Source organism: Sinocyclocheilus anshuiensis, unplaced genomic scaffold (genome assembly GCF_001515605.1).
Source record: "Sinocyclocheilus anshuiensis isolate Anshui unplaced genomic scaffold, SAMN03320099.WGS_v1.1 scaffold166, whole genome shotgun sequence".
In the NCBI taxonomy this organism is placed as follows: Eukaryota; Metazoa; Chordata; class Actinopteri; order Cypriniformes; family Cyprinidae; genus Sinocyclocheilus; species Sinocyclocheilus anshuiensis.
Genome location: NW_015546050.1, coordinates 1477598 through 1490026, shown reverse-complemented (window position 1 = coordinate 1490026; position 12429 = coordinate 1477598). Strand labels below are relative to the sequence as shown.

The 12429-nt window shown below is 39.7% G+C and overlaps 1 protein-coding gene across 1 annotated transcript in view; it reads left to right on the top strand.

The window, feature by feature from the left end:
- The window catches only part of LOC107699168 (E3 SUMO-protein ligase ZNF451-like), a 13434-nt gene extending 1348 nt beyond the window's left edge, over positions 1-12086 (top strand). The window contains exons 4-13 of the mRNA XM_016500362.1: positions 733-846; positions 1942-2053; positions 2143-2290; positions 2378-2504; positions 6039-6198; positions 6366-6513; positions 8908-10370; positions 10695-10760; positions 11355-11432; positions 11955-12086. Of these exons, the coding sequence (XP_016355848.1) occupies positions 733-846; positions 1942-2053; positions 2143-2290; positions 2378-2504; positions 6039-6198; positions 6366-6513; positions 8908-10370; positions 10695-10760; positions 11355-11432; positions 11955-11995 (2457 nt within the window). The 3' untranslated portion in view covers positions 11996-12086. The remainder of the gene's footprint in view (positions 1-732; positions 847-1941; positions 2054-2142; positions 2291-2377; positions 2505-6038; positions 6199-6365; positions 6514-8907; positions 10371-10694; positions 10761-11354; positions 11433-11954) is intronic.
- Positions 12087-12429: the final 343 nt, after the last annotated feature.

The following is a 12429-nucleotide window of genomic DNA, read 5'->3' as shown; positions in this document are numbered from 1 at the left end:
GTTTCAGAAAGGCGGGGCATAGAGGAGAAACAATAATGTACAGTATGTGGAAAATGTGTTTTTTGAACCTTAAACCGCATAAACACATTTCATTACACCAAATACACAAAATAATGTTCTTTTTAGCAATATCATATGACCTCTTTAAAGCATCTACCAGATGCAGAAATGCCATGTAAATGGTGGTGGTCTTACATTTCCATTTGCATTTCAATTGCATCACAATCCATGGAAGATCAAATGATATTTGGCATCAATCAAACTTGGCTCATTTAATAGTGAATAACTTATAGTGCACGGCTCTTATAGACACCTTTTCTGATACTGTAGTGTTTATTGGGAGGCAGATGAGAAGGACAAAAGGGAAGAAAGGGTGTCGGAAACAACAAACCAGTTCTCACTCTCCTGCTCCTCCCCCCTTAAGGCACACCTCCCCCCACCCTATAGAAACGCCTTGTTGTGTGACTGATGTCTGCAAGGTGTAAATGTGGATGCAAGTCAATTACCATCTTTCTTCATTGTATTTAAAAAAAAGAAAAAAGAAAAAAAAAAAAAGCTCTGGCAATCTATTAATATATTCTTTCACGGATGAAAAAAATTATATATATAATTTGTGGGCAAACTATTTATTGTATATTATATTTATTTGTTTTTACATGCATAAATGGCATCAGATTTTTGTGTTTAAATGTTCTTGTTTTGTCCCTGATGTGCTTTAAATGCAATGCTCAGATTGAGGAGCAGGTTGACAAGCAGAGGGCTCATGCTATGTCCACACTGGACAGACTGGCACGTCAGGTTGCTGTGGAAAAACTGGAGAGGCGTGAAAAGTGCAAAGCTTTTAAGGTTTGACTTTTCTCAATCCTTATAGAATAAAAAAAAAATGCATAGTTGCACGTACCATCACTCAAGACTAAGACACTGTATCTTCATGGGAACACATTTGGAGAAATGTAGCATTGCATCACTTGCTCCCCAATAATGGGTGCCGTCAGAATTGAGAGTCCAAACAGCTGATAAAAACATCACAAGTAATCCACAGCACTCCAGTCCATCAGTTAATGTCTTGAGAAACCAAAAGCGGCGTGTTTGTAAAAAAACAAATCCATCATTTGGGTGTTTTAACATTAATCTGCCGCTTCTGGCCAAAATATGAGTCCAATATCCATAATAACACTTCATCCAGTGAAAAAGTCTATGCTCTCTTGTCCTTTCATATCAAAATTCAAAACATCAACTATTTTGGACTATTTTGGCTTGTAAACACTGCTTGATCTGTGCAGATTTCTCTCCTGATTCAGACCAGACCACTTTTTTAACTGGAGGAAGCGTTATTATGGATTATGGACTCATTGTTTAGCCGGAAGCAACTGTTTGATGTTAAAAACGTCTTAATGATGGATTTGTTTCTTACAAACACGCAGCTTTTTGCTTCACAAGAGGTTAACTGATGGACTGGAGTGCTGTGGGTTATTGTGATGTTTCTATCAGCTGTTTGGACTCTCATTCTGACGGCACCCATTCACTGCAGAGCATCCATTGGTGAGCAAATGATGCAATGCTACATTTCTCCAAATCTGTTCCCATTAAGAAACAAACGTATTAACATCTTAGATGTGAGTTTTCATTTTTGGGTGAACTGTTCTTTTAAGTGCTGATATAGAAAATGAATTGGAAAAATAAAAATGGAGCCAAGGCTGCTGGGAAAACTGGGCTATCCCTGTTGGGCTGTTAACTGATTTGAACTTACTAATGACTGTTTACTTTTGTCTTTTTAGAGCTGCTTTACAGCAGGATCGAATCATTTGCCTGCTTATCACTGTAAAGCTTCTTTGAAACGATCTGTAGTGTATAAAGCGCTATAGAAATGAAGGTGACTTGCGGTGCATGTTTAGGATAAATGCCATTGATTACAACTGTATTTTGTGATTTGTATTGTAGGAGAAAATAAATTCACAGCAAGCACATGGGCGGCACGAGCTGTCGGTCAGCCATAGTAATAGTGGCAGTAGTGATGCCAAGCGCTGTGTGGATATTTGGCTAAAAATGCCAGGTCTGTAATGTTCTAACTGTATTATTTCCACTAATAGAGTGTATGTGTGTATGGTTGGTTCTTCCGCTCACTTTCTCTGGATTGCTCAGGTTTACAGCCAGGCTCCGTTAACTCCAGCTCACTGTGGAGGCGCAGATCGGCTCCCGCTGCAGCACAATCTTCTCCTCAAACCTGCCCGGTCATCAACTGCGGCAGAGTCTATGACAATGTTCCTTTGATTCAGGGTCATCTTAAAAGGTACTTGGTACAAGTTCAGAAATTGCTCAGATTTTTAGGGGGATGCGGTTGAGGTCTGTTTGACCCACTTTAACTTTTTATTGCCAGGTTTGATCATTCACCCTGTGATCCCACGATTACGCTGAGAGGCAGCCCCGCTGCTTTCTATGCCTGTGTGGCCTGTGGGCACTACTTTCACTCCAAATGTGCGTGGAAGAACCACGTGGAGTCTAAGGTTTTCATTTTTATCAATATTTTCATCTTTATGATTATTTATGTTATAAAGTGGTCATAATATTTTTCCCCCTGTATTTTTCAAAGTAAACATGTTAATGCATTTTTTAATTAAATGTTTAATAGAGTTCTTTTTTGAAAAAACATTAATACATTTATTCAGTGATGCTGATATAACGGTTTCATTTTGTTCTGTGTGATTTCTGAAACCTGACATTCTGTATGGATAATTTATTCATAAGTCAAACCCAGACGCAGTGTTTCACAAAACCCATTTGCATTGTTTGTGTAATTTAATGTGCTTATCATTGAAGCTCTACAAGTTAAATATCACCCATGAGTGAGAGCGTTATTCATAGAAATGTTAATGTTGCGGGCTAATATGCATTTGTTTACATGTGTTTTGATGCAGTTTGAGAAGTACAGAGCTGTGTTTTGTTCGAGTGAGATGAGTAAAGAGCAGTGTTTTAATGCCCTCTCTGGCCCTTTCAATTAAATGGGCCAGTTGTTGTTGTCATACTTGAAAACATCGAAGTCTGAATGCATTGCCACTCAAATTGTTAAAGGAGTAGTTCACCCAAAAAATGAAAATTTGCTGAAAATGTACTCACCCTTAGGTCATCCAAAATAGATGAGTTCGTTTCTTCATCAAAAAAGATTCAGAGAAATGTAGCATTACATCACTTGCTCACCAAAGAGTCCTATATCTATAATGCTTTCTTCTGTGAAAAAGTCATATCAGGAGAGAATTATGCACAGATCAAACACCATTTACAAGCAGAAACAGTTCTAAAATGTAGCTGCAAGCAGCAATTAAGGCACAACAGAGGTAAAATGATGAGCTGAGGAGCTGCCTTTAATTACTCAGTAAAGACCAGGGCCCGTATTCATGAAAATTCTTAGTGCAAAGAGTTGCTCCTAGTGACAAATTTCGTGTTTGTATTATGTTTCTGTAATGGTTAATCCACCAGTATGTGTAAGCTCTCTCTCTCTCTCTCTCTCTCTCTCTCTCTCTCGCTCTCTATATATATATATATATGTATGTGTGTGTGTGTGTGATTAGAGTAAAATAGAATAAGTTGAGGCTTATAATAAACCCTATTTAAAAGCACTCTATTTTTTTTCTTCTTGGACAACCAATCACAGTCTTCAAAAGAATGTGGTCAGCCCTGCCTCCTCATAAAAGTTTTTGTCTTTTCCTTGCTCAGAGTTGCTCTCAGATTGGTTCTCCAACCCTGCTCCTGAAGAGCTACCTTCCTTCAGACTTATGCTGGGTACACACCACAAGATAATCGGGCTGATTTCGGGCCGATTTCTCCCCTTCCGACAATCCTAGGTAATGTCCCGATTATCTTGGTGGTTCTAATAATTATCTTATCAGATATTCCTGTGGTGTGAGGTGTGTTAAGAGTGACTGAATCTGCTCGGAAGAACGTCGGAGGCGCCCCGATCGTGAATCGTAAATATTCAACATGTTCAGAAATCCTGATGTGTGGGGGGAACATCGCGGCACACCACGCACTATAGGAGCAAAACGGTTAAATCTAGGATTTTTTGTCCTCATATTTGTGGTCTCTCACATTTTGAAGATCTTGTAAGATTTAAAAAATCTTTTATGCCGGGTTCAGACTACACACGGTTGTCGTCCACTATGACACACTACACGTGCTGAAACGATCGTTTACGAATCCCCACGACACCCTACGTCAAGCAAATCGTGGCAAAATCGGGCTAAAATAGTGTAGTCTGAACCGGGCATTAGTGTGTACCCAGCATTAAGTTCCAACTCTGCTTCAACACACCTATCTGTAATTTAGTAGCCGTGAACACCTTGATTAGCTGGTTCAGGTGTGTTTGATTAGAGTTGAAGCTGAACTCTGCAGTATAGTATCTCTGCAGGAGTAGTGTTGGAGAACCCTGTTAAGATTTGTTGATGCAGCATTTTACTACTAAACTCAAAATGCCCAATGCCCAAAAAGACAGACAAATGAAAATTAGGTAATGTTAGATTCGGTATGTTGTTCCAAATCTAACAAGACCAATCTTATGATTTTTGGCCACACTGGTCAGAAGTTATAAGCAGAATTTTTTTTTTAATTTTTTTAATCTTTTGTCCAGCCCTGTTAAGATTTGTTGATGCAGCATTTTACTACTAAACTCAAAATGCCCAATGCCCAAAAAGACAGACAAATGAAAATTAGGTAATGTTAGATTCGGTATGTTGTTCCAAATCTAACAAGACCAATCTTATGATTTTTGGCCACACTGGTCAGAAGTTATAAGCAGAAATTTTTTTTAAATTTTTTTTAATCTTTTGTCCAGTAAGCCGAAACTACTCGTGTGCCCTCAGGTCATGCATGTCATAATACATACCAAATTTGGTCAGAATCTGCTAAAGTGTAGCGGAGATATAGCCTCGGGTCCATTTTTGCACAAACTTCAAATTTGTTAACTTGCTTTACAAGAACGGTTTGGTCTATCAGACAGGTCTATCTATTTTGATTACTTTTTGCCAGCATTGTCTGAAGATGATCTGAGCCACTTTTGGTGAAAGTCAGACAAACCGTCTAGGATGAGTTCAAAAAAAGAGTTCAAACATTTTTTTTTCACAAAATTCAAAATTGCGAAAAATCTTGACCTGTAGAAATGTACATTTTGGTGTGGAATCAGAGGAAAAAATAATTGTGACCCTGTCTGTGAAAACCCAGCTAAAGTCATTCTTTGGTGATTTACTGTTTTCTATGTAAAATCATCCTTCATGAGGTAAAGAACATTCTGTGAAAATGTAACATTGATATCTTTATTACTGAGTCATAAGACTAAAATCATAGTGAAATTAATGGTTGAAATCAAACTTTGATGCTTATCTCATATAGATTTTGAGACTTTAGCCTGGATTTCACAGAGAGGGTCACAATTTTACTTCTAGACCTTACGGTTCAAATGGTATTAGCAGAAATATGAGTGCAAATTGGACCTGTTGGTTTTGCTATGGTTAATATTGAAACTGTCCTCTATCTGTGTGCCAAATTTCATAACTTTCCCACAAGCGGTTCTATGGGCGGCCATAGACTTCCATAGACAACCTAACGGATGCCTAAGCACCTTTGGTGCTTCACCCCTAACAAACGTGGGTGGATTTTGATGCGAGACAACAACAGGGGATGGACTTTTTCACTGGAGAAAGTATTATTAAGGGTTATAGACTGATATTTTGGCCAGAATTGATGGTTTAAAGTTAAAACGCTTTAATACGTTTTTTTTTCTTAAACTTCACAAGACATTAACTGATTGACTGGAGTGATGTATTAATACATTTCTCCAAATCTCCCATCATGGGTGGCCTGAGGATGAGTAATGTTTCATTTTTGGGTGAGTTATTCCTTTAAGACCAGAACTAAGATGGAACACTTTATCTTAAGAGATCTATAGGAAAATCTAAGTTTTTACGTTATTGTCTTATGATAGAAATTATATAAAAAAGAAGTGGCATGTAAGCCATGCTTTTGTCTCTTCTGCTTGATGTCATCTGTAGGTGTCTTTCCCGGACACTGATGGTCACAGCCGTTCCCAGAGCTATCAGCTGATTGTTTGCTTTGCATGTCCTGCCTGTTACCTCCTCTTCAACATCAAGGACGAATGCCTTGAGCACATATCTGCAAAAAAACACTTCACTCAGTCCGTCACTCTCTGTGGTGCGTGGTCTTCAGCAATCAAATCCGAATCGCACATTCACCAGACTCATTGTTTCCAGCTGTTTTGTGGTATTGTTAGGACTGGCTGATCATCCTGTATCTCTGAACGATTCCTGTTTTGTTTCCTTTTCTTTACCATTTTACTAATGTAATGTTTTGAATTTCAGAGATAAAACCATTAAGCGTGCCTATACCAGTTCCACGGTACGCGAAGAACCGTTTAATCGCTCTTTGTAAGGACGTTGACTTCACCGTCAAATGCACAGCCTGCTCTACGGTGCTCTCCTCACATATGGAGGCAAGAGCACACTTCAAGTAAGTTTATATTGGTGTTTCTCTGATTCAAGTTTTATTTTTCTCAGTCCATCTGACATGATGCATGTGTATGCATGTTAAAGGTGCACTCAATTTTAGGGCCTGAGTACCAATGGTGCGAAGACCCTCTTTGAATTGCTTAGTTTATTGTAAGATCCGAAAAGTCTTAAGCAAAAGGATAACCCAGGGTTTAGAATGACCCAGGTTTAATTTTTCATTTGACTGACAGAACAGCAAAAATAAGAAACTGATGTTAATAATATAAAGTCTGTAGTTGCCATTAAATAAGGGGAAAACAACAAAACATTTTGAAAATTAAAGGTGGGGTAAGTGATTTCTGGTAGCCAATGTTGACATTTGAAATCACCAAAACAAACACGCCCCTACCCCAAAAGTGTCTCGCCCCTATTTTGATAGCTCCACCCCACACATACGTACGCAACCCAGGCAACTTCTGTGAAACAAAGCAAAACCAATGTTACACTGTGTCTACACCGGACGTGAGTGGTGCGGCGCGACAAAATACTATAGAACTTATAATCAGTGATGCGGTCTACACCATAGATATACAGTATATACATATCTATATGGTCTACACTGGATACGACACGATAAATCCCTAACAGAAAACTGCTGCTGCATTCTATTCATGACATATTGACACAAATTTCAAATGATTTTCAACGGTCGCTTTGTCGCGTCCAGTGTACTAAACAGACTTTAGCAGGTGCGGCGCAGACACGGTGTTACTCCCCTATCGAGAAGAAACAAAGCAACCTCGGCGTCCGATCGCAGGCCTTCCGTTCCTTGAGTTCTCTCCAGCGCTGGAAAGCTGATCCCATATTTACACGGGTCCTACTTCTTGCCTTAAGCCTTCTTTTGTTCCGCAGACGTTTTCCTCTTGTTTTTTATCCGCCATCTCTTTCTGTCGCTTGGCTTGGACTGAACGCTCTCTCCTCCACATCATGAGTAGACACGCCCCTTACTGCTGATTGGCTACAAAGTTTGTTTTGTTATTCGGCCCGAATCGGTTTTCTAAAGCGTTTTTGAAAAATCGCTTATCCCACCTTTAAGTAGATGGTTTCCAAGATAGATGGCATATATATCTGATAATAATTCTGTAACCATATTAATATTAATGCTCTTGTTTTATTGAAGAAATAATGCCTGTCTTGGTTATTGTCTGTGTATTTCTTGCATAACAAACCCCCAAAAAGAACAGCCCTGGTTTAACAGATTTGAAGTGGGAATAGCCCTATATTGTCTGAATTAATGAGATGCATTGAGAATATGTGCTGGTCATGTGATGTCAACATGGCAGCCACCATGTGGGGGTGACCCACTTTCTTTAAAGCCCAAAATATACTTTGGTTTTTACGCATACGTGAGGTGACGCAAATTCCATCAGAGCATGCTAGTACGTGCACGGGCTGTTTTTTGTAACCCACGTATTTTGTACACGTAGGTCACACATGTGCACTATATTTGTTTTGCACTAATCAGTGGCAACACTGGCCCTTCTCTTGCTATTTCAGTAGTAAGCGTACTGTGCACAGTATGCACATTTTTATGCATGTTTCCAGGATGACCTATTCTATTCCAAAATAAGGTCTATACAACAGAACCGACTGTGAAGAATATCCCACAATGCAATTTCTTAGTATTTCGTACACTGTGTTCACTCCCGTCCATATAGTTCCTTTAACATGCAACAGTAGCTATGTTTCCATCCAAAGCTGCGAATTTAACTTATGAGGAAAATTAGAATATCATATAAAATCTTTGCGAATAAAGCACCATTTCCATCCCATGTGTTCTAGAGAACAAAATCGTCACTTTCTGGGAAACTTAAGCAAAGTTTTAATAATAAAAATGAAAGTTACTGCAACTGGGGAAGCATGTGGCTCTTTTTTCATACATCATAAATTACTCGCACCTCAGAGCGTGCAGACGAAAGCAATAAACTGTCATGTCGTCTTGCATTTGGAGCTGGATGATGTTCATTTTGATGACGGACTTTCGCTAAGGTAACGTTTGAGATTGTGTGCAATGAGATCGGTCCGCTGGTTCGTCCTTTTATCCAATCACATGATCTGTTGAGGCAAAGTCGCATGAGTTTGGTTGAGCATCCAGGAACTTCTTCAGTAAATGTGTTTCATCATAGTTTATGCGCATGTTTTCTCACTGGATAAAAAAAAATTATCCAGCTCAGTTGAGTGCATAGGTTTTTAATGCATATTTTAAGATTTTACACACATCTTGACATTTACATCCAGTGCTTTTTTATGCGATATTCAAAAATGTGCATAAAAATATGTGGACGAACACATAGCTATTGAGGTCTTTTTTTTTTATTGTGCACTAAATATTATATGCTTTTGTTTTGTTTCCCAGTGTGCACTGCAATAATGGCTGTGCTATTGTCACTGCTGATCAAAGCATGGCTGACATCATGAGGACGATGGCAGTCATGGGTCGTTGCTCCTCATGCCCCAAACCTTTTTTTAGCTTGGGTCAGATGGAGGAGCACAAAGAGCTCCTGAAACATGAGGTGAAGAGGGTGAGCAGTATGGACAGGGCCCTTCTGTACTACAGCAACTACTGTGAAATCCAAAGAGTTCAGAAGGCCACGGCATGTGGGAGCGTTTCAGACGGGCCTTCAGCTAAGCGAAAAACACTGGCCAGCTTAGATTCCCAAGTCGAATCAAGAAAATGGTCACAGCTCGCCTGGTTCTGTGAGTGCGGCCTACGCTTCACAGAGGAGGATCAAGCAAGGAAGCACCTCCAAGCTGCCAATCAGATCTTTCACAAATGTGCGGTCTGTGGCAAGCTAATGGGCGAATTGTCCATAACGCGCTTGCACATGAGCCGGTTCCACGGTGGTGCTCATTTGTCCAACTTCCTTTTCCACTGCAGACAGTGCAAGGTGGAGATGCCGAGGATGGAAGACATGATGGCCCATGTTGGTGTAAGCCACAGAGGGCACAGCTACTACCAGGAAAGAGAAGACACAGCAGACCACTGCGTCTTGTCCAGTATGTCCCCCAAACCGTCTACCAGTGCGGAAACCGAAATGACCAGGCCGGACAGTTCCTCTTGTGTCCCGCCTCCCAAAGCCGAGTCTTGGCTTTGTCGGATGTGTGAAGACCTCTTCGAGTCTGAGGCGGCGGTGCGGAAACACTGCAGCGATTTGAGCAGCCACAGTTTCCAGAGGTTCGCCTGTGGCCACTGTCCGCAGAAGTTTTTCAAGGACTCCACCCTGCGGCGGCATTGCGCCAATGAGCATGGTGACGACATAGTCCTGCGCTACTTCTGCGGGCTGTGCGATAGCATGATGTACGACACCGAGGCAGAGTTTCTGGAGCACTACAATAGTCTGCACAGCCAAGATTACTACTGCTTGCAAGTGGCTCAGAATGTTTCCCAAGCAGTCACGGAAAACACCGTTGAGAGTCCGATAGCAAGTACAAGCCATGAGCAACTTTGTCCTTGCATGGGCTCTGAGAAATCCAGGGAGGAAAGGAAACCTATATTCACAAAATGCATGAAACAGTTGGCCACCGAAAATAAATGCAGTTACTGCTGTCGCCAGTGCGACAAAAACACGCCCACCTACGCCGAGATGAAGACGCACATCCTCCTGACACACAAGACCCAGGGCAATGAGAAAGGTTTTGATGTTCTGTGCACGGTTTGCTCACAGAGCCACAAAGATATACCCAGTTTCCATTCACACTACCACAAGCATCACTGCCAGTCAGAACCTTGCGCTTCTTCCCGACCCAACAGTACAGATGAGAAACCGGCCGCCACCACCAGCATAATAAATGCCAAGGAGATCTTCCCTCAGAGTAATGGTGAGGTTTCCATTTAGTATCTGGATGGATATCGAGTTACAGGCTTGTTTTCCCTCTTAATGATGACTCCAGCTGAATTATAGATCAATAAATGTACTCTACCAGTCTGCATAATATCATGTTTCTCATATGTTTTATAATTCCCATACTTTCTTTTATGGTATTTCATAGCTTTCATGACTTTCCTAGGCCTTTGCGTAATAAGTATCATATTATATATATATATATATATGTGTATATGTATGTATGTATGTATGTATGTCTCAATTAGTCTCGTATATAATATGAATATACAAAAATTTAATTACTTTTTTTTTTTTTCAGCTGAGAAGTTTCAAGACGTAAAGAATGCCATTACCTCAAGTATTCTTGATGTTAAAAAAGACGATGGTAGGTTTTCACTTTCCACTGTTTTTTATTTATTTTGTCTAGAAGTGGAACTTTAGTCAGTTTAGATTTGCAATGTTATGTTTCAATTTAGTACTGTGATGATTCAACTAAATATCAGCAAATCAACGAAGTACATGGAAACGTAATATTTAAAGGTGCTGTAAGTTTTTGACTGTACTAAAGCATAAAAATACCATAATATGTTTGCAGATATTTAAGAAACATGCTAAGTTAGCATACTTGTTTATCTGAAAAACAATGCTACAGTCAGTTATTCTCCTTTGAAAATGTGCGTTCCGGGCCGGAATGTCGGTCTGTTTTGGTTTGTGAAACCCGCCCACTGCCAGTTTACCCAATTGTATTTCGGGACCCTGGGTTGCCAGTTGGCGGAAAACACAGCGTGTTTCATTTAATTCATCGTCAAGTGTGCTCGTTCTTGTTGGTGTCGTCAATCTGGCAAAAAAAAACCTTTTCCGAGGGTCCGGGAAAAAACCCTCACCAATATTTTTAATTTGGACTGCAATACCTAGTTCAACCACTCGGTGTCAATCCTACATACAGCACCTTTAATTTCCAGTTTATATTTCTCCTTAGGTGCATTTGATCAGGACATGAAACTGGCTTTGGCTTTGAGTGCAGAAGAGGTCAAGAAATCAAAAGAGCTGGATATTGGTAATAAGTTCATCTTGACATATTTATGTAATACTGCTACTAACAATCTTATATTTCTGTTATTTCTGAGCAGTGTAGAGTCTGAAATGTGTTTTTATAGTATGTCAGAGCTCATTGAGAGAGTATGCTGTTCATTCATCAATCCGATGTTTATTTTGCCAGCTTTGCATGCATGAACAGAATTATCATTGTGGGTATGTTTCAATTTATGGAGCTTTGGCTCAGTGTGATATTTCTTGTAATAGATGGGATTTTAGGCAGGTTTCATAAGCACATGTATGGTGCTGGGTTTTGTTTTAAGGTTTGGGTGTAAGCACACAGATGTTGAATGTTGTCACTGCAGCATCACATTAGTTTGAGTAATCACTGGCTGAAAGACCCACAAATCATACAACAGTTTGTTTGTTTGTTTGTTTGTTTGATCTTTCCATTTATTATAAATGAGGTTTGTTTAAAAAAAAAAAAAGTAACCTTTTTTTTTAAATATATTTTTTTACAAATTTTTGCATTCTCATTTTGCAGAGATGGAAGAAGCCTTGAAAAGAAGCTTACAGGAATTTTGATAAGGGAAGACCATTTGAGTGTTTGTTTTCCCATGTTGTTCATGCACTGTAGTGATTAAGCACGCATTTCTTTTCTTTCTGTTTTTCTTAAATTTAAATAAAGGAAAGTAATGAAAGCATATCTTGCCTGTCCTTGTCTGAGAAATCTCACTGTGTTCTGGTTATTGTCTTTTCTGTGATGTCTTCTTGGCCCTTGACCCTAGAAATGAATCCCACCCTCCTTTGTTTGAATCTCCGAGGTGAACTCCTCCACTCTTGTCTGAAGGAGTGTATTACCAAGGGAAGTCCCAGCCCATGTTTGGAGATGTTACTCAAGACCCCTGGAAACCGCTAGAACGGGGATCCTCAATTAGTTTTCGCTGAGGGCCGAATTCTGCCAACAATACCAAGCCAAGGACCACTGACCTATATATATATATATATATATATATATA